The sequence below is a fragment of the Vulpes lagopus genome, chromosome 17, assembly GCF_018345385.1.
Source record: "Vulpes lagopus strain Blue_001 chromosome 17, ASM1834538v1, whole genome shotgun sequence".
NCBI classification, from domain to species: Eukaryota; Metazoa; Chordata; class Mammalia; order Carnivora; family Canidae; genus Vulpes; species Vulpes lagopus.
Genome location: NC_054840.1, coordinates 14,742,260 through 14,769,544, shown reverse-complemented (window position 1 = coordinate 14,769,544; position 27,285 = coordinate 14,742,260). Strand labels below are relative to the sequence as shown.

The following is a 27,285-nucleotide window of genomic DNA, read 5'->3' as shown; positions in this document are numbered from 1 at the left end:
TTTTATTTACAAAATTAAACCTAATTTTATTTTGCAAAAATCAACAAGTACATGTTCAGATCTGGTTTGCCTTCAAAACACGTTTGTTGTGTTAAGATACATGCATGTTAATTTGGCATGCCAAACATCTTTCTCTCTAGCTTTCCTTGGAAATTTTTTCCCCATAACACAAACATGGGTGCAAATATTATCCAAAAACTATTTACATTTTACCTTCTAGAATTATGAACCTTAATACTTATTGAAAGGGAAGACAAACTGTAAGGTTTGGTCTTTGGCATTCACATTTGATTCAGCAGTACAATTAAAAACTTGTATTTGTTTTAAGATAAACACTTTGAAGGAAATTTAATAAATCTTGTTTTTGCTCTGCAAAGGAGCCACTATATCAAAGCGTTTAACTGGAGCTGTCGAGTTCCTGCTGGTAGAGTATTACTTCCAGCCTATTTATTAGCTTTTCTTCCTGTAGCCTAATACGTGCTCCCCCCCCACCCCAGCTCCACTGAGTGAAACCACAGAAAGAAAGCAATTTCTTTTCTCTTCCCTCCACCCCCCAGCATCATGCAAGGCAAGGCAGCATTGCAAGTCACAATATCTGAATTTACTTTGATTATATTTTTTGTTCCTTACACTTAATATTTTTTGTATTATAATACTTACTGGGTTATCTAAAATCAACATTGTTGATTTTAAACTGTTATAAAGCCAGACTTTTAGAGGCATTTGAAATAATTCATGAACCATGTCTGAAAAGAGATAATTGCCTCCAGCCTATTCTTTTGCACTTGAAGTAAAAGAATTTTAGGTATCAGCAGTTTACTAGAAAATAAGACTTTAGGGGGCCCATATAATTTATTCACATCTTTTTATATGTTGTAAACAAGGATAGGATACTTTTGACAGGAGCTTATGAACAATTTCTTTTAAAAAATATACCCTTTAGTACAGAATAAGTATCAAGGGAACATTTTAAATATGATTCTGGTAGGTCTCTTATAAGCCTACGTTTCAGAAAAATTTTATATGAAGTTTCTTGATTAAAAACAAAATCTAAAGTCTAAGTTGAGAGAATATGGTTGGTATGTGAGGTAAAGGGTTTGATTGTATGGACTGATGCACAATGTAGCATGTACAAAAGAACCTAAAGAGACCTCTATCCCACGTTTCAGGCAAGATATAAGAGTGCATAGAGAAGAGAGCTTTTCAGATCAGTATTCGCATAAATTGTAAGTCATAAGCAACATATACATGGGCAATGCCGAGTCACAGAATGCAAACAAGATCAGTTAGAAATTGTACTGTGATAGCCACACATTTTGGAGAAAAATTCCCAAGCCAGACGAATGTGGATTGGGATAAAAACATAGGCGGTATATACCACCATAGCGAAAATAGTTAGTAAGATGGTATTGAACATGGATTGTTCCCAGGGCTCCAACACGGCACAGCAGCTGATGATTTGGTATTGATAGTAGAGCCAGGAGAAATAGTCCTTCACACGCTTGAAATCCATGGTTGGCTCCTTCAAGCTGCAATAAGTCTGTCCTGTTAACAGATTAGAAGAAAAATGAAATAAGGAGCTGAACACAGAATCTCCTTAGATTTTCACGATCTCAGAATGTTAATGATCATTGGATGGATCACTTTTAGGATTCCTACGTAGAAATAATTCACAGTATATTAATCATAGGAATTCATAACATTGTCACTATGAATAAGAATTACTACTAGGATTAAGGGCAACCATATTATTAATAACAGTAATATTTGGGGCACCTGGGTAGCTCAGTGCTTGAGCATCTGCCTTTGGCTCAGGTCATGACCCCGGGGTCCTGGGATCAAGTCCTGCATTGTGCTTCTTCTGCTTACTCCTAAGAAGCAGGAGCCTGCTTCTCCCTCTGCCTGTGTCTCTGCCTCTCATGAATAAATAAATAAAATCTTAAAAAGAAATAATAGTAACATTTATCTAAAAATGATAATTGCTAGTAATAGTCTAGTGAAAATATCTAAAAATGAAGGCTAACCACATTTTCCTTAGCCATGTATACAAAGAGTGAGGAGTGTGAATATTCTATTTCCTACAACATGTATTCTGAAAGATTTAAAGAACGGTGTGCAGAAAAGAGTTGATATAGCAAGCCTGAGGCTGCTATTTTTAGAAAGGTCTGCTTGCAAGTTTTTGGCCCTTGGCTGGCATCTGGGAACTTGGCTTTTGGAATGTTCTCTCTATTCCCTGATGGTTAAGGATGATTCACTATGCCTAAACTGTGCAAACACCGTAATTTATGGTGAACACCTACTTTGTTCTGGAAGTCTGAAATTTTGGCAATTGTCAGGCAAAGAGTGTCCACAGAACCAGCCCCGATAAAAACCCTGGTGCTGAGTCTCAAATGAGCTTCTCTGGGCAGAAATACTGTGTATGTGTCACTGCACTTTTTGCTAGTGGAGAAAGAAGCACACTTGGTCTGTCCAATCATGGGAGTGCCCAGATTCCTGAGCCACAGAAACCATGAGATGGTCAATGGTCACTGTTTTCAACTGTAAAAAGTAATCAATCAAACAGACAATAGATCTGAAGCACACCAACATGCATTATACCAGCCAGTGGCTACTTGGTAAGACTTCGGTTGGATACTGCTAACAATTTAAAGAATCAAGATTTTTAAAAGTTTTTCTTTCCTTGCCAGTTTTCCCGGCCCCTGGTGTCACTTCCCAGCACTCTCAGTAGCCAGCTCGGACTCGTAAAAGTGCTGGTACTGTCACATCTCACATCAGTCTCCTGAAGTCCAACAGTCAATAAAAGGCATTGATTTCTCCCCTCACTTTGATTCTTTTTTCCCTTATTGATGACAAGCGCTTTTAAATATGGTTTATTTACTGTTTCTTAGGTAGCAAGGTAACTATATAAATTAGTCACAGGGATGAAAAGTACAGTATAAGAAATATAGTCAACAACTAATAACTTTGTATGGTGACTACACTTCTGAGCACCGGTGAGTGTGTTGAATTACTGCATTGTACACCTGAAACTAATATAACATTATATGTCAACTATAGTTTAAAAAAATTACTGATGCAGCTGAAAAAAAAAGAAAATAGAATTATAGTATGTTCTAGAATCTACGTACATTTTTGCAGAATAAAGTGGGATAAAATTTTATAAAACATTAAAAAAAAAGAAAAGGTGAGAGAGAGTTGGTTATTATTGGTAAACCATCTGCTGCAGTCTATTGTTAGAATAATACTATATTTAGGTTCTAGATTTGCTTAGGTAATATATTTCTACTTCCTTTTGAGCCCATTTTAAAATTTCCTTTGGGACTACATCCAAGATTAAAAAAAAGGAAAAAACACAAAAAACACTCTTTAAGATGAGTAATGTGGGTAGAAGAATTCACTCATTCATTAACAAATGCATTTTGAGTACTACTGTGTGACTTCTTCTGAACAGCAATGGCTTCAGAAGGAATCTGTCCCCGAAACGGCATTGTCGACAGGAGGTGCTCTTATAGGCAGCACACTGGGCCAAGTAACAAACACACAGTGGATGAGGGGTCAGGAATGAGCAACACCTGGGGAAAGGATGCAGGAAGATCCTAAAGAGGAAAGTAGGAGAAAAGGCTGAATTTGAAGAGATAGGATGGCAGAAATGCCACGAAATGAACTACCCACAGGTAACTTAGACCTGGATGACAGCAAACATCTTAATGTCTTCATTTCTCACAATGAAATGTGGAATTAGGCTGCCCACTTCCTCAAAGACCTAATGCCCTATCCTGGCAAAGCTAAACAAAGGACTTGAAATGGCAACTTTACTCAAGCACACAACAAATCTCCTTGTTCTCAGTTACTTGCTTTTGTAAGATGATTTCCATATTTGGAGATGAGGGAGGCAGTAGTCTGTTGCCTTTAAGAAAAGTTTCCCTCTAAGCTTGATGATTTTTAAAACTTTCCTACATCTTTAAGGAGACTGTGCTTTCAGGGGTGGGATTGCTTCAGCAGATAGGATGACCGCTGAAGCTGAGTGACGGGTACACCACTGGGTGAATGGGAGGGCCAGGAGCCCCCATGGAACATGAAGCAATTGAAACTCCAGGTAAGAAGTAGGGGGTGAAGCAAAGGGTCGAAGTGTTCCCTAGAGGAATGGATTGTGAAGCCCAAGGAAAGGCTTTCTCTGGGCCATTGTTTTAAAAACATGAGGACCAGTGTGGGACCACATGCTAAGGTGCCTAATGGATTTGATTTAAAAGAATTTCTCTAATACTAATAGCAAAACAATTGATATTTTCAGAGAATCACTTAGAGTTTGGAAAGTGCTTTGCATAATGCAGAGTATGGGTTTGGGAATAAAGATAAATGTTGGTTCAAGTCCTGACTCCTCAACATACTGGCTGTATGATGTTGGCCCAGTTACTTAATTGTTCTGGGCCTCAATTTCCTCACCTGTAGAATGGAGATAATAATCCCTACTGTTTTAAGGTTGCTGGAAGGATTAGCAGAAATGCAAGTAAAGGATCAGTTCAAAGGATTTGCATAGGGAGGAAGCACATAGATAGGAAGACAGAATCTAACTGGAGAAAGCCTAGTCTCCTTCCCTCCCTCCTTCCCTTTTATCTACTGAAAATAATGATTGTCATGCTGGTATTTGCACTAGGAACTGGAGATGCCATGGTGACAGAAACAGTCACCATTGCCCCTGAGGATTATAATTCAGCTGAGTACATTCCACCGATATACATTAGAGGTAATATTACCACATGTATTAGGTGGCAAAAGTGAAATTTAGAATGTTAAAGACTGGATGGACTGTAGAGATCCCCTGGACCAAATCACTCATTTTAAAGCAAAGGACCAAGTCTATGCGGCTGATGTCAAATTGATATTAAATTGGTTGACATTGAAATTGGTCTGTCCAACTGAATTGAAGTGACTGGACCAAGCAGGGAACACCCTGTATCTTGAGAATTGACATTAGATGCATGAAAATTCCAGTGAAGGTCTCTGTGATCTTAAAAGACTTAAAGTTGAGCAAGGACAGTGGAATCAGGTGTGTAGGATAGCTGAAAGAGCTCAGCCCTACCCTCTGTTTCCCCAGAATCTACTCTTCCCTTACTGAAGACTCTTCCCTGAATTCCCACAGCTCAGATGCTCCTCTGACCAAGTGAGAATCTGGGTACCTATTTATTATAAATGTTTCTGGGAACCGGCAAAAATTAAGGTTCTTATTAGTGACGTACTAATGGGTAAAACCATGCTAAGATGTCAAAATAATAAACTCTTCTATTATTATTGTTAAAGAAATTCTGAAAAATGTCTTCACCCAACTTGGTAAAGCAGAGTTTTACCCAGTTTAGGGGTGGAAGAGGAAAAAGGATCATTAGAGTCCTGGGAACCACAGGAAGAGACTGAATCCTAAAGGAACCAGTAAATGAATGGGACATTGGGGTGGTGGAAAACAGTAAGGGCTTGGAAGTCCCCTAAAAAAAAGTTATCTTATAATTGATGAAGGAGTAAGTGACTAATTTTTATTTCTTTTTAAAAAATATTTTATTTATGGATTCATGAGAGACATACAGAGAGAGGCAGAGACATAGGCAAAGGGAGAAGCAGGCTCCCTGCAGGGACCCTAATGCAGGACTCAATCCCAGGACCCCAGGATCACGACTTAGGCCAAAAGCCGACGCCCAACCACTGAGCCACCCAGCCCTCTATTTCTAAATGTCACCGCCCTTTTATCAACAGATGATGATTTTTTCCTCTCACTAGATTTGTGTACAGTGAGGAAGGAGATGAAGTTACACCTCTTCTCCCAGAATGAATGGAGAGGACCTGGGACTTATGACCCACATTACTCAGGGGCAGGGCTTTGTTCTGGCCTGTATGGACAAGAAAGAATAAATAGAGCAATAAGAAAACCCCACGTGTTCCCATGAACCCACGTGTATGAGTCATGAAATGAGAGCATTGTACGGGAAACGTGCAGGGAAGGAACGAAAGGAGAGGCCGGGCTTGCTCAGGAAGTTCTGTGTTGTTGTTTTCTGTCCACGGGAACCAGGAACCGGAGTGGCGGGGGTTAGGCAACTGCAAGGAGGGGAAAGCAGCAGGTGGTTTTGGCAGGCTGGAATTGACCTTGCAGATACTGCAGAGGCCTGATCCTGCAGCCCTCTTCCACCTAAAGAAGGTACTCCAAATTACCAGACTTTCTCAGTGTGGGATCTCCCTTTCTAAACATTAGCTAAAAATGAATCTTCTCTCGTGGGGGGAATAAAAATCCTAACACATTTTAGGTTAAATTTATTTCTAAAACGTCAGAATCTGGGGCTGAGGAGAAAAGTCAGTAGGATCTGAAATTGATTTTGGGTTAATTCCTTCCCTACTTATTTTGGAACTTTGCGTCAATCACTCAGCTTTTGTGTGTGTGTGTGAGAGAGAGAGAGAGAGAGAGCGCTTCATATTTGGAACCTGAAAAATCTGAGATGTGAAAAAAGTGTCCTGCCTGCTGCAGAGATAGATGCTGTATCTAAAAAGAGACTGTGTCTGTACTCGGAAGCAGCTTTCTTTGGAAAGAACTCAATATGATTTACTCAGGTTTAAGCTTCCCTTTAATTAAGTAATTCATTTTTAAAAGGAGCAGAGTGATTTCCTCCCAAAGGGTACTATTGGACAAGGGGGTTACAAAAGTAAATTGACTGTGGAGAAGACTGATTAGCACTATCTCAGCCAGTGGACCAAGGCCAAGATCAATAGTGATAAATGATGTTGATGGTATCTATCCATGGTATCATGGCATGAAGATGGCACTTTACCTCTGTGGTCTTCCCCCAAATAACCCCCAGCCTCAGGGTAATCGTGAGAAAAAACATCAGACAAAATTCCAACAGAGTAGCACCCTGCAAAATACCTGATCAGTACTCCTTGAAACTCTCAAGGTCATCAGAAGCAAGCAAAGTGTGAAAAACCGTCACAGCTCTAAGGAGCCTATGGAAACATGACAACTAGATGTAATGTGTTATCCTGGATGGAATCCTGGAACAGAAAAGAAGGCTATTAGGTGAAAGCTAAGGAAATATGAGTCAAGTATTGCCTTTACTCAATAGCATATCAGCATTGGTCCATTAATTGTGACACGTGTCATACTAAAGTAAGATCTTCATAGGGGAAACTGGGTGTAGGGCATGTGGAAACTCTGTACTATCCTCTCAATTTTTCTGTAAGCCTAAAGCTGTTCCAAACAATAAAGGCTATTAATTTTTTGAAGGCAAAATAGTAATTAGGAAAGTCTTGAAAATCCAGAGTTAGTCCTATTCTAAACTCCAGTGAACAAAACTCTGCTCTTCTGGGGATGTCTTGCTAATAACTCTGAACACAGCTAAATAATACCCTTTCATAAAGGAATGGCTTTCAAACATTTTTAAACAGACTAGAGAGGAAAAGCACATTTTACATTGTGATCCAGAGTACACACACACACATACACACACACACACACACACTCACACACACACAGCTCTGTAACTGCAAGAAATATCCCTCACAGCATTACTCTACGGTGCATGCTACTCAAATAGAACAAAAAAGTTCTATTTGATTTGATTTAATTCTACTCCATTCTATGCTATTCTCTTAGGTCATTAAAAAATATCCCAATCGTGAGCTACAGCAATTGTAACCTGCAGTTGGAAACACCCTCCTTTAGGTTAACTCAAGTGCCAGCTTCTCTAAGATGCCTCTACACTATCCACTATGGCAGCCACTAGTCACGTGGGGCAGCTTAAATATTTAGTGCTCAGTAGCCACATGTAGCTCACGGTTACCATATTGGACAGCATGGATATAGAAGATTTCACTGCAGCAAATTTTATTGGGCAATGCTGTGGATTCTCTCCATGTCTTGCTTGGACTAATGAAATAGCCTACCAACGTATCCCTATGCACCTTATAATCTTCCATTCTGATGCTGGAATTAACTTTCTAAAATCACAGATTAATTTCTCCGCTTGAAACCCTTCAGTGGCTCTCCATTTCCTATGATATGGAATATTCCTGTAAGGCCCTTCACGGTATGATTTTTCTACTTCTCTAGAAGCATCTCTGAACTCTCCTGCTGAATTCCATTCACTCTTAAGCTCCCATGCTTTTGTTCATCTCTTTTTTTTCTTTTCTTTTCTTTTCTTTTCTTTTCTTTTCTTTTCTTTTCTTTTCTTTTCTTTTCTTTTCTTTTCTTTTCTTTTCTTTTCTTAGAAATGTTCTTGTGCCCTTTCTCTTCTGGATAAAATCCTGTTTACTTTTGAGACCTAGCTTCTATATCCTCTCTTCTATGAAATATTCTCAGGAAACTACCCTTCCTGAGGAAAATATATTGCTTTCTTTTATGTGTCATAATTGGAGCAACGTTGCAGCACTTATAATTAGCCATGTACAGTCTGTTTCTGTAGTAGACTATGAGGTCTTTGGGGACTGGGGATACGTCCAGTCATCTCTTTCCCCCAGTGCCTGGAATGTGGGATACTTGTATGCTGGCTGGTGAGCTGGTTGGCTGGCTGGCCGGCTGACTGAATTGTAAATGGCATGAGGACAGGGACCACAACCACACCTGTACTTATATAATATTTTCACAGCACAATGTGGGGTACATAAAAGGTACTTATGAATTCTCATTGTCTGCTTTCAGGCAATGAGTTTTAGGCAGATTGTTTTTTGCAAATTCAGTACAATCTGTCTTTTTATAGGAAGGAAAGAGGTTGGTTCTAAATTTTTTTCAATGCAACCAATGCTTTTTCTTCTTCTTCTCATACTGTTAAAAGTTCATGGACTCTGTGGGGAATAAAAAAAAAGAAAAACCACTTGTGAAGTGATTTTAAAGCCCATTAAAATGGCTTTTACAAGCGCTTACTCTAGGTGAGTAATAATATAAGATTAGCAGGTAGAAAAAATTGTTCTAATAGAGAAAAATCTCAGGATGGGAACATCTGGAGACCTGAATTCTATTATAGCTTTACTCTTTTCTATTCACACATTCATTCATTCATTTTTACTTCATGTCCTTAAACAAGTTCCAAAATTTTCTGGGTCACAGCCTGTCTGTATAAAATGAAAATAATTCTTAATTGCTTCTAAGCCTGTCTCAGTGATGTGGTGGGGAATGTAGGGATAGGTTTGAGCTCTTTAGAAGTCATAGTCATGGTCCTAGTAATGTTGTTGTATCTTGTGGATTGGTACAACTTTAAACTATTTGCAAGATTTTCCTAAGTTACAGAGCCAAAGAGCCTTTGTGAAGCAATGGTTACCTATAACGTAGTGCTATGTATATTTTATAGAAAAAGAAACCAAAAAACCTCAACCCTTATTTGTGTTTGCTAGTTGAATCGCCTGGTAATATTTTTGAAAAAATAAAACAACACATGTATATAGCGATTACCACAAACCACTACCTGAAAGGCACTGCAGTCTCTAAGCACATTTTCAAATGAGTCTTAGGCAGGGCTACCACATACCATTGTGTGGGCTGTGCCCTGCACAACTTTATGTAATAGTTCTTGTCTTGGGGACCTAACTGCAAGCTGCTGCTTTATGTGAACACAATTTGATTCACAAAAGATACAAAGTTCCTATGATCAGTGGCAAAATCTCATATTGTGTCTATGTAAGAATCAGGCATAGTAGCAGTTTATTGGCCTCCCACTCTCCAGATATCTTCCAGATATCCAGCTCTAAGTTTTCCGTGGATGATGCCAATGTTTTCTGGGCCTCACAGAAAGTTTCATGCTTGCTTAACATTTTCCTATGAATTTCCTTTCCATCATAGAATCCTCTCCAGCCATCCTTTGGCAACCAATGCCTCATGCTGATACCAGGGTTGATATCAGAAATCAGACCACAAGTGACAGATTTCAACAATTCTAGGTTCCTTGGAGAGGAAGAAACAAACCATGGTTAAATCAAAGCATATTACTGCTTTGGGCAATTAGGTTACTCTAAGGTTTCTAATCTTTTACTTGAGGTGAGTTCCTGAAATAAATTATACTAAAAGGGAAAAGTCTCACCAAGAATTTAACCAGGTTGTTGTGGGTACAGTATTGGTGTGAATTAGAGGCAAGAGCAGTGTTTTTGTGACTATCTGAACCAACCTTAAATTGTCTCCAATTTTCATTGACACTAACAAAAGCTGAACAATAGAAACCATGTATTTCTAGTCCCATCATCAACTAAGACCACTGGGCAACATGGCATGTGTTCAATAACTGTACTTTCAAAGGAACTGTTGTTGTTTGGGATTTTCTGACAGATTCCAGAGGGGTTTATGAATTAAGGACTTCTGTCTGGGAAAGAAAATTTGGAACTTGACTTTAAAAGAAAATTTCATAATAGTTTAAGAAATACTAAGTTCACATTGGATCAGTCTCTATGTTGTGTCATCAAAAAGAAGATAAATATTTTGAAACAAATAAAAAGCAGTAAGTACATTAATGTTGAATAGATTTATGAATAGGAAGAGAAATTTGCAACAAGTCGGATGATATATCTGTGTCATTCCTGGTGTCTTTCATTTACTCCTACAGAAAAAGAACAAGTACCCCTGTTTATTTCTGCCAAAACTGGGGTAGAGAGTAGGGCTTCTGAGCCAAGCTTTAACTAGAATGTCATTTCTTAGGATAAACCTCTTCATTACTATTTTTATTAAAGAAAAAAACCCTATTATCCTATAATGAAGGAAAGAGTATAGCTTCTGGGTAGTCTTTTCCTTCTGAAGATACTATTCCCAGGGTCTGCCAAGCTATGTTTAGAGGTAAAAATGTAAACAGAGTTGCAGCACTAACCGTGGCCTTAAAGTCATTACAAATAATTTTTTTAAAAATCAGTGAATGTACACACATGTTAACCCAGCCTCATTCACAGGAGCCAAAAGGTGGAAGGAACTCAGATGTCCACTGGCAGATGAATGAATGGTGGAATAAAGTGTAGTTTATACCCATAAAGGAATGCTATTCATCTCTGAAAAGGAAGGAAGTTCTGGCACCTGCTACGATGTGGATGAAACCTGAGGACATTATGGCAAATGAAATAGGCCAGTCACAAAAAGACAAATGCTGTATGACTTCACTTACAGGAGATATCTAGAGTCATCAAACTCCTAGAGAAAAAAGTAGAAAGGTGGTCTTACCAGGAGCTAGAAGAAGGGGCAAGTTGGGAGTTGTTGTTCAATGGGTATGGAGTTTTAGTTTTGCATGATGAAAACATTCCAGAAACTGGTTGCACAGCAATGTGAATATACCTGACACTGCTGAACTGTACATTTAAAAATGGTTAAGATAGCAAATTTTTATGTTACATCCAGTTTATCTTACCACAATTAAAAATTTTAAATGTCAATGAATGCCTCTAAACATTATAAATAATCTGAACAGGGGCACCTGGGTGGCTCAGTCAGTTAAACATCTGCCTTTGGCTCAGGTCATGATCCCGGGGTCCTGGGATCCAGCCCTGTGTCAGGCTCCCTGCTCAGTGGAGACTCTGCTTCTCCCTCTCCCTTGGCCCTCCCCCGCATTTATGCTTGCGTTCTCTCTCTCAAATCAATAAGTAATATCTTTTAAAAAAAGTCTGAACAATACATATTTTTTGGCATTAAAAGTTATTAATATTCTCCATGACTAGCTGAGCAAAATCACATAGATGTACCATCCAAAGCTGAGTAAATGAATAACCCTAAAGGTCTTCAAATAATAATTCTGACATCCCAGTGGAGTTCCCTTCTTCTTGACTTTTAGGATATAGTAGGAAAATCGGAGACTGCCAAACTATAAAGAGCCTTCTGAGAGGAGGGATGACATGTTACTGTGTATTCTTGGCTTCAGTGAAATTCAGTATATAGAATACAGTGCTTGTGGGAATTGTAAATTCCATGATATGCTTATTCAAGGATGTGAAATATGGGGCTTCTAAAACCCCAGTATCCAGAGCACTTAACAAGAAGTAAGAGTGGAAAGGCAGTTAAATTGGCCAAAAGTTTTCTACTGTCATTACAAAGCCCTTTCTAGGCAACTGTGCTCCATGCATATCCTAACAGTCTTGGCTTTGTCTTTTCTTCCCCAGCTCGTGGCCCTCAAACCCACGATTTGGTAAAGGAACTATGTGCTTACTGTTTCTTTCTAAGGACTCAGTTCTCTTAGGAGCTGCAAGTCTGACCATGAAAAATTAAGCCTTTATCTCATCTCTATCATCAGTATATTTGATGTGTCTTTAGAAACAGAAAACTTCTTTCCAAGAACAATTTGATGCCAAAAAAGGTGAGTTACTGCAACACTGACTTGTCACAATCATACCTGCTGAGCACCTGCTCCTAGAATTCTGTCAATGGAAATCTGTTTGATAGGCAGCTGGTCAACTGACATATCCAACAGTATGTACTAACAGTGGTTTTATTTGCAAATTTATTTTTTTGATAACGTTGAGTATTTGCTTATAAAACTTTTTTTTTGTTTTTGTTTATTTTTCTGTCCTTCTTCCTCCTCTTTCTCATTCTTCTGGTTTATTGTTTACTTCTTATTACACTCTTTGGAATGCTTCTGGTGATGAGTTCAGTGTTTTTCTTATTTTGGTGACCAGCAACACTGAACTCCTATAGGCATGATTTTTGTGACAGTAGCAATATAGTCTTTGCTTTTTCACTGCCCTCAACTGAACTGCTCTGTATCTCAGTTATTACTGCTTTTAGGCAAATGAGTAGAAATCTAGGCTGACTCCAAGGGTCATGGAGATAGAGCATTGTTGAGGTGTTTTCTCTGCTAATCCACAGATCAGGGGGCATTTCCCTACTGGGTTGGTTGGCATTCTAGGTCAGCTAGTTTCTGGGGAAGGGAATAGATGGGGCAAAGGAAGAAGGGGAAAAAGAAAGGCAGGTGTTAACAGAGATATGTCAAAACATGCTGCTGCTTTTGGGCAATTAAATCACTCTAAATCTTATGATCTTGTACTTAAAATTGAGTTACTTAAATGATAGACTAAAAGAAAAAAGTCCCATTGACAATTTAACCAAGTGGATTTCTCGTTTTCCTGACAAGAACAGTGTAGATATAGTATTGCCGGCTTCATTCTCTTTCACCTGCTCCCAAGTTCATGGCTACCTTGCATGACTCGAGTGAAAAATGGACAAGTGCTGAGCTCCAGGCGTTCTTTTAAGTGGGTAGCACTTGTTTGCTTCCTAAGAACTTTGTTGAGTTCCAGGTAAATGTGAGAAGGCTAGTGGCAACTGGGTATATTAAGAAAAATATTTTCAGCCAGCAGATTTAATTTAATTAATTAATTTATTTATTTTTAATTTTTTTATTGGAGTTCAATTTGCCAACATTTAACATAACACCCAGTGCTTATGCCCCGCTCAGTGCCCATCACCCAGTCACCCCAACCCCGCACCCATCTCCCTTTCTACCACCCCTTGTTCATCTCCCAGAGTTAGGAGTCTCTCATGTTTTGTCACCCTCACTGATATTTTCACTCATTTTCTCTTCTTTCCCTTTATTCCCTTTCACTAATTTTTATATTCCCCAAATGAATGAGACCATATAATGTTTGTCCTTTTCCGATAGACTTATTTCACTCAGCATAATACCCTCCAGTTCCATCCACGTTGAAGCAAATGGTGGGTATTTGTCGTTTCTTAATCAGCCAGCAGATTTTATAACCAATTTAACTATAGGCCTAAATTGGGTGAGATAAAATGTTCTTTTCCGTCTTTGAATAAATGTGGGTTTGTTGGTCAAGAATACCAGAGGGAGGGGCACCTAGGTGGCTCATTGGTTGAGCATCTGTCTTAGGCTCAGGGTGTGATCCCAGGATTCAGTCCCGCATCAGGCTCCCTGCAGGGCACCTGCTTCTCCCTCTGCCTATGTCTCTGCCTAGCTCTCTGTGTCCCTCATAAAGAAAAAAATAAAATTAAAAAAAAAAGAAAAAAAAATACCAGAGGGAATCTCCCAAGACATAGTGTTTTTCAATTAAGATATTGTAATAGGGGGCAGCCTGGGTGGCTCTGCGGTTTAGCACCGCCTTCAGCCCAGGGTATGATCCTAGAGACCTGGGATGGAGTCCCATGTCAGGCGCCCTGCATGGAGCCTGCTTCTCCCTCTGCCTGTATCTCTGCCTCTCTCTCTCTCATGAATAAATAAATAAAATCTTTAAAAAAATATTGTAATAGGGTGAACGGTGGATCCCAAAGAGATATGTCCACGTCTTGGAACTTGTGAATTATTTGACCTTATGTGGGAAAAGTCTTTGTAGGTATAATTAAGTTATGAATCCCGGCAAGGGAGGTGCAGAAGAAAAGTTTCTCCTAAAGACTTTGGAGGGAGTGTGGTCCTGCTAGCATCAATTTCAGACTTCCAGCCTCCAGAGCTATCAGAGCATACATTTCTCTTGATCTAAGCCACCAATGTTGTAGCGCTTTGTTATACCAGCCCTAGGAAACAAATTCAGATCTCTAAAAACACTAGAATTTTATAATGTGGAAGTCTCTTCAGGCAACAGAAATAACATTAAGCACATGGGGAGCTGGGTGAGATCTTCCCAAGAGGTGGTGTGTGTGCTGAGTAGTGATGAGCTCTGGCCCTGGATCAGGTCTGGGTTTGGCCCTGGCTAAGTTACTCAACCACCCTGACTCAGTTTCCTCAAATGGGAATTAGGCATCATAACAGAACTTCATTCATAAGATTTCTGGAAAGATTAAAATGTGTAAGGTACTTGCAATAATACATAGGAAGAGCTAAATGATATTAACTGTTATGGTTACTACACATTGTTTTACACACTACGTGACTACACGGTGCACACTCTATTAATACTACTAATCGTAGCCTGAGCTATGAATACCAGGTATAGGTTAACAGAATGAGCTCATCTTTAAGACAAGGCATCTGAACTTTATTGGTTATTCAATTAGAGGCCCTTTTAGAGATATTCTTCTTTAGTATGTTTATTCAATTCTGCTGTGGCTGTCATAAAGGAGATAAAAAAAAATATCACTTCGTTTTAAAGATGAGAAAACCGAAGTTCATTAACTTTTTGTACCTCGCCCATTGGTGCAAAAGCCAAAGACGAAACAACACGGGGACTCAGCCCCAGGATTCTCACTCCAGGTGATCTTTCTATCACTGCCATACTTGCCTCCCATGACGGTGCTGTACAAACGCTAAGTATCCAATGCATGTTTTTAAATCCGTAAAATTCAGGCCTCATTATCAGTAACTTCAATGTAATATCGGAGCTTCCCAAACTATTTTGAAGTGAAGACATTTTTGCCAACCATTTCAGAACCATAAATCTCTTAAGACATTGTGACAAAGAGAAGGATTGAGAAACCATCAATTTGGAAGAGAAGTCTGTTTCTTTTTGTCCCCACTCCTACTCCTTTTCCCATTTACCACAGAGTTCATCAAAGTGGTCAGGCAATTAGTGGTATTCTAGGTTTTTTTCATTTTATTTCCTTTTTCTTACTTTCTTCAAAATAAAAGAAACAAAGAAAATGAATGTCCTATTAAAAGCATGGATCAACCTCACTTTCGCTGCTAACATTTTTGAAAGAGAACTGTTTTCATTTTATCATATTTCTCAGTATGTCCCATCTGGTTAATTAAATACTTATTAAAACATTTAGTGCTCTCTTGTATCAAAGGTCTTCTAGGATAAGATGCTGCTCCACTTAAATAAAAGATGAAGGATGCTGAAACAGAAGCGGCCTTTAACCAGCAGACCCATAAATAAGAAAGGAGCTGGCACTATGCAGTCCTGACCCTGGCACTTGTACTGGGCTTGGCCAGAGCTTCTTAACCTGGAGGCCAAGCACTTGGTGGTAGGGTGCATCTATAAACCCCTTGAGATGCTTGCAAATTGTGCATAAACATTTTTCTGCACACACTTCAAAGGAGCCTGTAATGTCTGTAAGCTAAGAACCGCTGGTTCAAGTAATTGCCACATTTTATTCCTTCATATCATCTTAAATGCCATTATAGTATCAAGGGTATAATGTTTGTTGGTTGCTTAAGTGAGACCCAGAAGCTCCGTGTTGTTAAAGATGTCATCTTGCCATCAAAAGAGTCAGATTTCTAAAAGTGAGATTCTATGATATAATCAGAAGAATGTACCTGCCAAGGAGAGTCCAGATCTGGGTTCTTATCCTTGTGCCTCTGTGGAATGATCCTGTGGTGGGTTACTTCTCTTCTCTGGGTTGCTGTTTCTTCATCTGTGAAATAAAGATTTGAATTAACCCAAAGTTGCCTTCAAACTTTAAAACAAATCTGTTCCATGTAAAAGATTATTAAAACTCTTAAATGGATATCTCCCACAAAATTCTAGAATATATTGTGAAAACAAGGTATGACAAGTTAGTCATATTTTTAAAATTGTTTTCAGAGAAGGGTACAGTTTGAAAACATGCCATTGGCTAGTGACTTCTGAATGTATGTGAGATACTATGAGGTGCCAGTTACCATCTACAGTAGGGTTGAGGGGAGGCCACAAGTGGGACAGAGATGGAGGCTGAGAGTCTTGCACCTCATTTCTATAAGAACAGCCAGCTTTTAATCTGTTTTATAGAGTGGGTTTTAAGTGAGATTTTGTATAAAAATTTCTTTGATTTTAATTAGTCTTTGTTGATATCCATGGCAGGGGAGAAAAGGGAAAAAGATATTACGCTAATCATTGTATTTAAAAACCTGTTTTGGGGACATCTGAATGGCTCTGTGGTTGAGCGGCATCTGCCTTTGGCTCAGGTCGTATTCCCAGGGTCCTGGGATCAAGTCCCACAACAGGCTCCTCATGGGGAGCCTGCTTCTCCCTCAGCTTGTGTCTCTGCCTCTCTCTGTGTCTCTCATGAATAAATAAATAAAATCTTTAAAAAATATGAAAAATCGGGAGGGGGGCAGGGCAAGATGGCAGAGGAGTAGGGGTCCTCAACTCACCTGTCCCCACCAACTTACCTAGATTACTTTCAAACCATCCTGAAAACCTACAAATTCGACCTGAGATTTAGAGAGAACAGCTGGAACGCTACAGAGAGAAGGGTTTTCACTTCTAACAAGGTAGGAAGGTGGGGGAAAAAATGAAAAATCTGTTTTTGAAAAGGCACTGGAAACAGAAGCCCTAAGGCTTTTTCCTATTTTGTCATTTATTAGCTGTGTCACATTAGGCAAGTCAGATGGTCTTTCTGAATTTGTGTCCTCACATATAGAATGACAATAGTATCTGATTTACAGGGTACTTGTAAGAATTCAAGTGAAATGATTGCAAAAGTGCTTCATAATTGGTAAAGCATCGTAAAGTTGGGGAGTGGGTCTTTAGTGGTGAGGCCCACAGGCCTGCATTCTGTCCTGACCACCGTAGCATTTTTGTCCATCTGAATTAAGTCATATAAATTATGCATGATCACATTTGCAGGTAAGCCCAAGTTATAGGGTGGAGTTATAAGAGACTTAGCAGATTACAGGGTTCCAGGTATGGTAAAACTTTAAGGGTTTTACCTAAATTGAAGTTTTACCTAAATTGAAGCCTTGCTCTTCAATTCAAAAAGTTAATTGTCCAAGGGTCAGATGGGGGAAAGTGGTGATCAGTTCTAGTAAAAAAAAAAAAAAAGACTAAAGAACTTAATTTGACTTTAAGTTCATTACGAGCCATTTATGTTGGGAAATGTTGGACAAATAAATAAGTGATCTAATTGTCTCAGTCAACTTGGGCTGTTGTAACAGAATACTACAAACTGGGTAACTTAAAAATAATAGTAATTTATTTCTTATAGTTCTGGAGACAAAGAAGTCCAAGACCAAGATGCCAGCATCACTATCATTCTGGTGAAGGCCCTCTTCCTGGTTAATAGCCAGCATGTTCTACTGTGTCCTAACATGGTGGAAGGGGCAAGAGATCTCTCTGGAGCCCCTCTAGAACACTAATCCCATTCATGAAGAGGCTCCATCCTCATCAACTATGTACCTCCTGAAGGCCCCCCACCTCCTAATACCATCACTTTGGGGGTTCAGATTCAACATGGTCTTGGGAGAATACATTCAGACCACAGTGCCAGTATTCTTATATATTTATAAGAAGACTGTACCACAGACGACAGAAGGGGGCTATACCCTTGGCTTTGATTAGCATCCTTCTTCCAGCTGTTAAAAGCAGTTTCTCCAATAGGTTGAGTATATCCAAAAGAAGCTAGATGGAGAAAAGTCTGGAAGGTTTTCAAGGGCAATGTTAAGAGAGGAGAGAAATGTACCTTGGAGGTCTTAAAAGATCTGAAAGTTTTTAAGTGGTGTTACAGGCAGTCACGCAAGTGAAGGGTTGGAATTGTTTTATTGTTTCCAGAGGCAAATCTCAGGAAAAACTTTAAATAATAAGAGCTATATAAAGGGAAAATGATTGCCTGGTTGAAGTAGTGAAATTTCCATTAGAGAAACTGTTCAAGCAGAGACTGGACCACACCTTCTCAGAGTTGCTATCAGTCAGCAGGAAGGTTTTAAGAAGAAATTACTAAGATTTCATCAAATCTGAGATCCTATTTCCACAACAGAATTCAATATCCCACTGGAGAATGATTTGCTTCATTAAAATTTTTTTTTTTGGTTGTAATAAAAGTGTGGATTTTGAAATTGGCAAGCTGGAGTTGGCTACTCTGTGATATTCAGGATGTTGTTTAACCTCTGGGAACATCAGTTATGTTGTCAGTAACACAGTGATGATTATTTCTGTGTTGCTGTGAAGATGACACAGCACATTGGTAAAGGATTCTTAACCGTGCCTGGTCTTAGTAAGGGCTCAGAGTAACTTTTGTCACAACTATTATTTGTTCCTTTTATTTTCTACATGCATTTTATTTCTTCTCCGAAGAGATTCCTTTCAGGTGACTCTATTGAATCCTTCAGAGACATATGATGTAAGTGGGTAAAATGGTGATTTCCATGAGTCTAGGAGAAAGAATTCACTCCAAAGGTCACAGGGGTACCATATCACCTCTTTTGTGTTTGCCTCCAATGTTTGTTTTCTACTAAATGGAGGAAACCTGTGCAACAACTCCTTTGTCCTAAATTATAACCTGATTTTCCTGCCTATCAAAACCAGAACTAGGCCAGCCCAATTGATTTTTTAAAATTTTGTTTAAAATTTTAGGCAATGAAACATCTTATAAAAAATTTAAGGACCAAGATCTCCCTTGTGGAGTAGAGAAAGCATCTGCAGCCTCTAGGAATAAAAAGAGTTGGTAACTGAAGAACTGGAGTCAGTTATGTCTTCTTTCTAGGCCTGTTTTTTTTTTTTCCCCCATTAGTGATTCTAAGCTAATATTGCTTAAAAATTACTTCCCAGTCGATAAGTTAGTAAAGGAGAAACAGCTTACTCTTCTTAGGAGAAGATGAAAACCATGAGACTCCTCCAGTTTGGGAAAGAGACCATGTGAATTCTATCTGCCAGAAGTAGAAAAAAGCAGGGAAGATGCTGGGTTTCCATAGGTTGGTCACAGGTAGGCATCTGGTCTCATTCAGAAGGTAATAAGGAACTACCTGTGAGGAGGTGCTATGATAATTCTGACCAAAGGTCTCTCACAAAAAGATTATTTAATTTGCAAGGGAAATTAAAAGGATACTATAACACCCTTAGGTTTGGATAAGACTCAACTTCAAATAAATTCTTTTTCACTTTTCTTTCTTTTGCATCAGTGAACATTTATTAATACCTAAGGGGCATGACATTCTATGAGGCACGAGCATGTTCCAGAAGAGGGATGTCCTGGTACTTTGGCTCTCTGAAGGGGTGGTCTGGGTGTGACGGCAGAAGAGATTATTACTGCTCCAGGAAAGTTGCTTTGGACATGCCATCCTGAACTTCTTTCTTTCTTTTTCTAGTCTGTTTAATTTTCTTGCTCAATATCCTACTTATATTAATTCCCAAATTCTCTTTTTAATCTTTTCTGAGATCTTGAACTCAAAATGATAATGTTAGCTAGGAATTCCTAATTGACATCCTTTGATATTATAATGCAGCTGAAAGGGCAGGGATGCAATGTTTGAATAGCAAATTGTCCCCTGGGAAACTGCCATTCTGTATGGGCAATAATAGCATAGAGTACTCATCGAATGACTTACATCCCAGAACTTTGCTAACCGCTTTATACGTATTAGCTTATGTAGTTCACTTAATACTATAGTGGAGGCACTATTTCTTTTTTTTTTTTTAATTTTTATTTATTTATGATAGTCACACACACATACAGAGAGAGAGAGAGGCAGAGACACAGGCAGAGGAGAGGGAGAAGCAGGCTCCATGCACTGGGAGCCCGACGTGGGACTCGATCCTGGGTCTCCAGGATCGCACCCTGGGTCAAAGGCAGGCGCCAAACTGCTGCGCCATCCAGGGATCCCCCCCCCCCGCTTTTTTTTTAAAGATTGTATTTATTTATTCATGAGAAACACAGAGAGAGGCAGAGACACAGGCAGAGGGAGAAGCAGGCTCCATGGAGGGAGCCCAATGTGGGACTCGATCCCGGGTCTCCAGGATCAGGCCCTGGGCTGAAGGCGACTCTAAACTGCTGAGCCACCCGGGCTGCCCAGGAGGCACTATTTCTATAACTGTTTTCTAAATAAGGAAACTGAGACATTGGGAAATTTATTTATATTTTTTAAGGATTTATTTATTTGAGAGAGATGATGTGAGCAGGGGGAGGGCAGAGTAGGAGAGAGAGAAGTAGACTCTCCACTGAGTGTGGAGCCCAAGGCAGGGCTTGATCTCCGGACCCTGCGATCATGATCTGAGCCAAAATCAAGAGCTGGACGCTCCACCAATGAAGCCACCCAGGCGCCCCTGACATGAGAAATTTAAAAGCTGACCCAAAGTCTGACAACTAATGTAGGGTACACAGCTCTTAACCACTCTGCCAGACTGCCTATCTATGCAAAGAGCTTTGATCTTAACCTAACAAATCATTAATCTACCCATCCATCCATCCATCCATCCATCCATCCATCCGTCCATCCATCCAATCAAATATTCATCCAACATGTATAGAGAGGAATGCCTGGGTGGCTCAGTCAGTTAAGCGTCCACCTCGTGAGATCGAGCCCCGTGTGGGACTCCATGCTGAGCATGGAGTCTGCTTGAGATTTTTTCCCTCTGCCCCACCCTGTGCTACACACACACACACACACACACACACACACACACACACACTCAAATAAATACATCTTTTAAAACAACGTACTAGAGATGTAAACTATGAATAAGACTGACATGTTCACTGGCCTCTAGCCGCTTTCTAGGGAGGAGAAAGGACAGTTATGCTAGCATCCCCACACAGTGTGGCAAGGGCTATGACAGGGAAGCATAGGGTACTCTGGGGCATGGAAGGAGACTCTAACCCCATCTGTGTCAGGACAGGCAGGTCCACAAGTTCTCACCCTCATCACTGTGTGCTTCAACTATTTTGTAGCAAAAGGCATATAATGTAACCTCTACAAAGGAAGGTCTTTGAAGCAAGGCCTCCCTCTCTACTGTTCCCCCAGTGCCTGGCACACAGTGAGTGCTCAATTAATATCTGTGGAATACATGAATTAGAATTCTAATACTCCATAGTAACCCCATTATAACAGTGAGTCTTTTGACTTATTTCTCTTTTTTTTTTTTGACTTATTTCTAACTTCACTCTGAACATGCTTAAATGCTTCTCTACTCTGCGCGTGAAATAAATGCTCTTTTTTGACTAAAAAAAAAATCAAGTCTCCGAGTCCCTGGGTGGCTCAATCGGTTAAGCGCCTGCCTTCGGCTCAGGTCATGATCCAGGGTCCTGGGATCAAGTCCCGCATCGGGGCCCCCTGCTCAGCTCTCCCTGAGAGCTTCTCCCTCTCCCTCTGCTGCTCCCCCTACTCATGCTCTGTCTGCTTCTCCCTCTCCCTCTGCTGCTCCCCCTTCTCATGCTCACTCACTCTCTCTCTGTCAAATAAATAAATAAAATCTTAAAAACAAAATCAAGTCCCTTTTCCCTTTTAAACCATTTTCTAAAAGCTCTATTCCAGGAAAGCTGCCACCCCCATTGTATTTTACTAGAACAATGTGTCTTCAGGTGTCCCTTAAAACAGGTGCCTTGAGCAGAGATTCTGGGACGGTCCAGGAAAAGTGGAGACTCTGCTTTCCCCCTCCTTTTTCGAGTGCTTTGTGGGATTCCTTGCTCTGTTCTCCCTTCTCCTTTCCAAGATGACCTGGAAAGTCTTCTTCCTCTCAACCTCTCCCCCCTACTCTCTCACTCTTCAAAAAGATGTTAACTTTGGGAAAGCAGTTCTTAATTATTTACCACACAGTCCTCTGGCAGACTATAGGAATCCAGGGCAAAGCAAGAGAGAGGGGCAAAAGAAAACCGAAACTCCAGGCTAATGATTTCCCTCAACAAGACTTTTTGTTATCATAAGGTGGTGTTTTATTTGGGTTATAGTTCTTTGGAGCAGGTATTAAGCTCTCTCTTCCTTGTGTCTGGGTTAAGGCTAATATTTTCCTTAGCAAAACAGCAGCAAATCCGAGGTAGCAAAATACTGCTGAGGGGCAGAGGAAACCACGACTCCCAAGGGGCCAGTACTCCTCATGGTCTAGCTCAGAGACACATGGCCAGGTTTGCACACCATCTTCACATTATCTAATTACATAATTTTACTTCCTCGCTTGATGCCACAGTTTAAAACTGTACCTCATTCCCTTCCCTGCTTAATTTTTCTCTAGAGCCCTCATCTCCTACCATACACTGTAATTCACTTATTACAATAATTTTTTTTTCAATCATTCTTTAAATGGCCGATGTCCCCCTAGAGTTTAAGCTCCTCAAGGGAGCTTATTTTATCACTCATTCAGGGCCTAGAGTTGTTCCGGCACAGGATACTTGCACGATAAATATCTCTTGGATAAATTAATTATTAATCCTGACCAAAGCAATATTAATAAATAATAACTGTGATCAAGCTTTTCTTTACATGTATTTAATTTATAAACAACTGGTTGGATATTAAACATTATTTTGTATAAATCTTCTAATTGGATAAAATAGGACAGTGAGAACTTTACAAAAGTCTTGCTGGTCAAAAGCCACCTGGAACCCATGTTCGTCAGCATGGTAAGCTCTTATAAACATGTACATAGAAGGATAAGCCTGTGTTGATGAGCAGAGAAAATTCTGAGTTTTCCTGATGCAGGCAGGCTTACTTGAATCCCTAAAGCAAAGGGTATGGTTTGGCTCAGTGCACTCATGACCATTTCTAGCAGCAAGTTTAGGCGCTGCTTACCAGCCCCATTAAACTCAGAGACTCACGAATCTTATACTCTTATTTCTAGACAAAGCACTATCATCCAATTCTTGGTTCTTACTACAGGATTGGCAGTTTTGCGGAACTCAAAACACAAAAGATGAATAGAAGAGCATATTAATTATTGGAGACCTTCTCCTGTATTTGAGACTGTCATAATCACAGGAGATGCTTTCCAGCCGTGACATATCAGTGTACCCTGAGGACCATAGTGGCTAGTCCAGCTCTTCCTTTCCCCTGACACTCCCACATACGGGGCTGATCTAGTGTAAGTGAAACTGGGCTCGTCTGAGTGGCAGACAAATTTCACTTTTGGGTGAGATTTAGGTAGCCTCCTTCTCTCACTCATTGTGGCCTCTTTCAACAACTGACCTGAAGAACTGATAAAGGACTAGAGTTATCTAGAAGTCAAAGGAACAGCTGGCCTCACTGAGCTTAAATTAACATAGTAAATTGGTGAGGCCTAAAAGATAATACGGCATTTACAAGCCAGTTCTCCAGAAGACTACATTAATGACATTTGACTTCTTTCCTTTTTTTTTTTTTTTTTTTTTTTTTTTAGAGGGAGAGAGAGCAAGTGCACATGCAGAGGGAGAGGGAGAGAGAGAATTTTAAGCAGGATCCACACCCAGCATGAGCTGGACTTGGGGCTGGATCCTGAGATCATGACGTGAGCTGAAATCAAGAGGCTGACGCCCAACTGACTGAGCCACCCAGACGCCCCTACATTTGATTCATTTCTCAACAGAGGAAAGCCTGGGTGGGCGTGTAAACATGAGCAAATCACATAGCTGTGTGACACCTGTGCCGCTCTTAATTATTTCATATATTTCAGCGTGTGGCCCTTGGGGAAAAGCTTCATGTGAACCATGGGTCTGGTGGTGTATGGGGATTCATGAACTCCAAGTTCTAAATCCATCTGTTCTTTTAATATCTTGGCTAATTTATTTTTAAGAACCAGCTTTATTGAGATATAATCCACCCATTTAAAGTACATAATTCAATGGTCTTTAGTTTACTCACAGTGATATAAACATCACCCCAACAAGACACCTCTACCCTTAACAGTCACTCGCCTTTCCTACACAACTCCATCCTTTCTTTCTGTCCCTATAGGTTTGCCTATTTTTGATGTGTTACAAACATGGAATCATACAATATATGGTCTTCTTCCACTTGGCATGTTTTCAACGTTCATCGATGCTGCAGCAAGTACCAGTCCTTCATTCCTTTTAATTGCTGAATAATATTCCACTGTGCCATTCCATATCACATTTTATCTCTCCATTTATCTCCATTTATCAGTCAATGAGCAATGAGCAATTGTTTTCACTTTTTGGCTATCGTGAGTAATGCTGCTGTGAACATTTGTATACAAGTTCTTACATGGACATACGTTCTCATTCTCTCGGATGTACAGCTAGGAGTGGGATGGCTCGGTTATATGGTAACTCTATGTTCAACTTTTTGAGGAACTACCAAACTGTCTCCTACAGCAACTCACTGTTTTGTATTCCCACCACCAATGTATGAGGATCCCAATTTCTCTACCTCTTTTCCAACAAGTGTTATTATCTGTCTTTTTATTATGCCATTTTGGTTGGTGTGAAATGGTATCTTATGCTTTTGATCTTCATTTCCTTAGTGACTACTGATAGTAAGCACTTTTTCATGTGTTGATTGACCATTTGTATGTCTTCTTTGGAGAAATGTCTCTTTGATTCCCTTGCTAACTTTTGAATGGCTTATATTTTAGATGTAGAATTTTTCTTCATATGCCTTAAGAATGGGGGATAGTTGGAGGAAAAGCCTGAGACCTCTTGCCTGCTCCTGATTAGAAGAGAGCTTCTACATAATATGATGGTAGCCTGCTTTTTCCAGGGTTATGCCATAGGCCCTAGGCTAGGTTCCAAGTTGAGAGGCAGCCCTGTGCTCTTGGCTGCACCCACCGGGAGTGGAGCACTATCTCCTAGCTGGAGGGGGGTGGGTATGCAGAGAGAAGTGGGTTGTGGCTCAAATGCCTCACACTCTTGCTATTCCTACTGAATTGTAGCACTGTCTTGAGTGAAGTTTTCATCATTTGTTGTATTTTGTCAGGACAATTTCCAGAGACTAACTAGTTGTTTATCTATAATTTTCACCAGTTGTTTTGCTACGGAGTGGGTTCACGGAACTCCTTATTCAACTATTCTGGAAGTTGAGTTCTATTTGGATAATTTTTAATGAAAATGTTCCATCTTTTAAAAAACAATTTTATTTATTTATTTATTAGAGAGAGAGAGAGAGAGCATGTGGGAGAGAGCATGAGCAGGTGAGGGCAGAGAGAGAAGCAGACTCCCCAGGATCATGACCTGAGCTGAAGGCAGGTGCTTAACCACCTGAGCCACCCAGGCGCCCTCCCTTTTTTGTTTTTGAAAATGTTGCATTTTGTATACGTAGTGGTAAAATAATTTATGCTGACATAGTAGATATAGAATTATGAAATGCAATTTTTATAAAAGTAAATTTTGCAAATTTATAAACAGTGGATTAAGAAAACTAATTGTAATTGAGGTCTGTTGACTTTTAACTTTATATCCAAATTCTAGAATGCTCACACATTTGGTTTGACAGACTATTCTTAATTTATCGTTATTAAATGGTTGACTAGAAATATTTGAATAATGAGGGTGACAGTGCATGTCATATGAGAGCTTATTATTGCTCTAGTAATCTATGTACGAAACCATCACAGCCATTGAAAGTTATCAGAATCATGCCTGTCTTTAAAAACACAGGAATAATTAAAATGTGAAAATTAAGTTATTAAAACCTCATCAGTTTTATGCATTAATCTAAAAGGTTCACAGGCAAAAATGACCATATATTTTGTAATTAAGTCAAAGGAACGACCACACCCACTACATCTTTTAGAAAGACAACTTTCCCAATTTCCCTGATCCCAATTTATCTGTAGTTTTTGGGCCAAGATTTAGTATTTAACAATTCTTCAAATTCTATTGAATCACGGGCTCTACTCATATATATGTTAATTGCCAACCAGTTGAATGTCACTTTAGTTGAAACAGCCCTAGAACTTCTGCTCATATCTAAAACCTTCTTCTTCCCATTCCTCATATCCCACCTCCCACCCCCATGGCAAAGTTAACTAGTCCTTCTCCCGGGGTTAAGAAGTCTGGTGATCCCATAAGCATCTTTGGGAAAACACACACTGCTTAACAATATATTTAACTCCTTGTTGGAAATTCTTCGCTTTTGGGGCAGCTGACTTGTGTGTCCTATGGCCTCAAACAGTCGCTTTGGGGGCACAAAGTATTATATAAGCCCCTACAACTAGGATGAACTGAGAGTGAGACCAAGCGCCTCCCCAAAGATGTTTCCCTGAATAGTTGCTGAACTACACAAAAGACAAATAACGAAAGTAATGCACAGAGTAATTCCCTCTCCTTTGGGCTGGGAAAGTGGCGGTGATAAAGTTTGGCTTCTGTTGAGTGGAACCTTAGTTTCTCAGACACTCAGAGGCAAATGGAAAAACCCATCCAATTCTTAAAATGCTAAAAATGCAGTTAAATAATAGGCTGATAAATTGCACTGAGGCGAGGATCAATCCACCCCCCCACCCCCCCCACCCCCCACCCCGGTGGAGACAGGGATCGGGATCGTAGCCTCCTAAGGCCGCTGCCAGCGTGGGCTCCGGGGGATGCTTACCTGCCGCGGGCGGACGTCGCTGCGGCTTAGGTGCGAGCGGAGCTTGGCTCCTCCCCAGCGGCGCGAGCTTCCCACTGCGCCCGGCGCCCCGCAGCCTCGGAGTTGGGTGTCCGGCCCCGCCCCCCGCACTGTTGCCCAAACTCCGACTCTGCCGGGCCCGGTGCGGCGATCAATCACCGACCGCAGGGGACGCCCCCACGCGAGCTCGCGCTCCGCGGCGCTGCTCCCGGCCGAGGCTCCCGGCGCTGCTCCCGGCGCCGCTGCGGGC

The 27,285-nt window shown here is 40.2% G+C and overlaps 1 protein-coding gene across 2 annotated transcripts; it reads right to left on the bottom strand.

Moving 5' to 3' along the window:
- On the bottom strand, window positions 1-27,285 carry SPTSSB (serine palmitoyltransferase small subunit B). Of its 2 annotated transcripts, XM_041731491.1 has the most exons (4): window positions 27,018-27,285; window positions 16,131-16,228; window positions 6,902-7,026; window positions 1-1,545 (listed from the first exon to the last, which is right to left on the bottom strand). In XM_041731491.1, exon 4 carries the CDS (start codon window positions 1,511-1,513, stop codon window positions 1,283-1,285), a length of 231 nt encoding a protein of 76 aa, XP_041587425.1. In that variant the 5' UTR covers window positions 1,514-1,545; window positions 6,902-7,026; window positions 16,131-16,228; window positions 27,018-27,285; the 3' UTR covers window positions 1-1,282. The 2 variants fall into 2 exon arrangements, with proteins under 2 accessions (XP_041587425.1, XP_041587424.1); XM_041731490.1 differs by lacking the exon at window positions 6,902-7,026 and having other exon boundaries at window positions 27,018-27,275.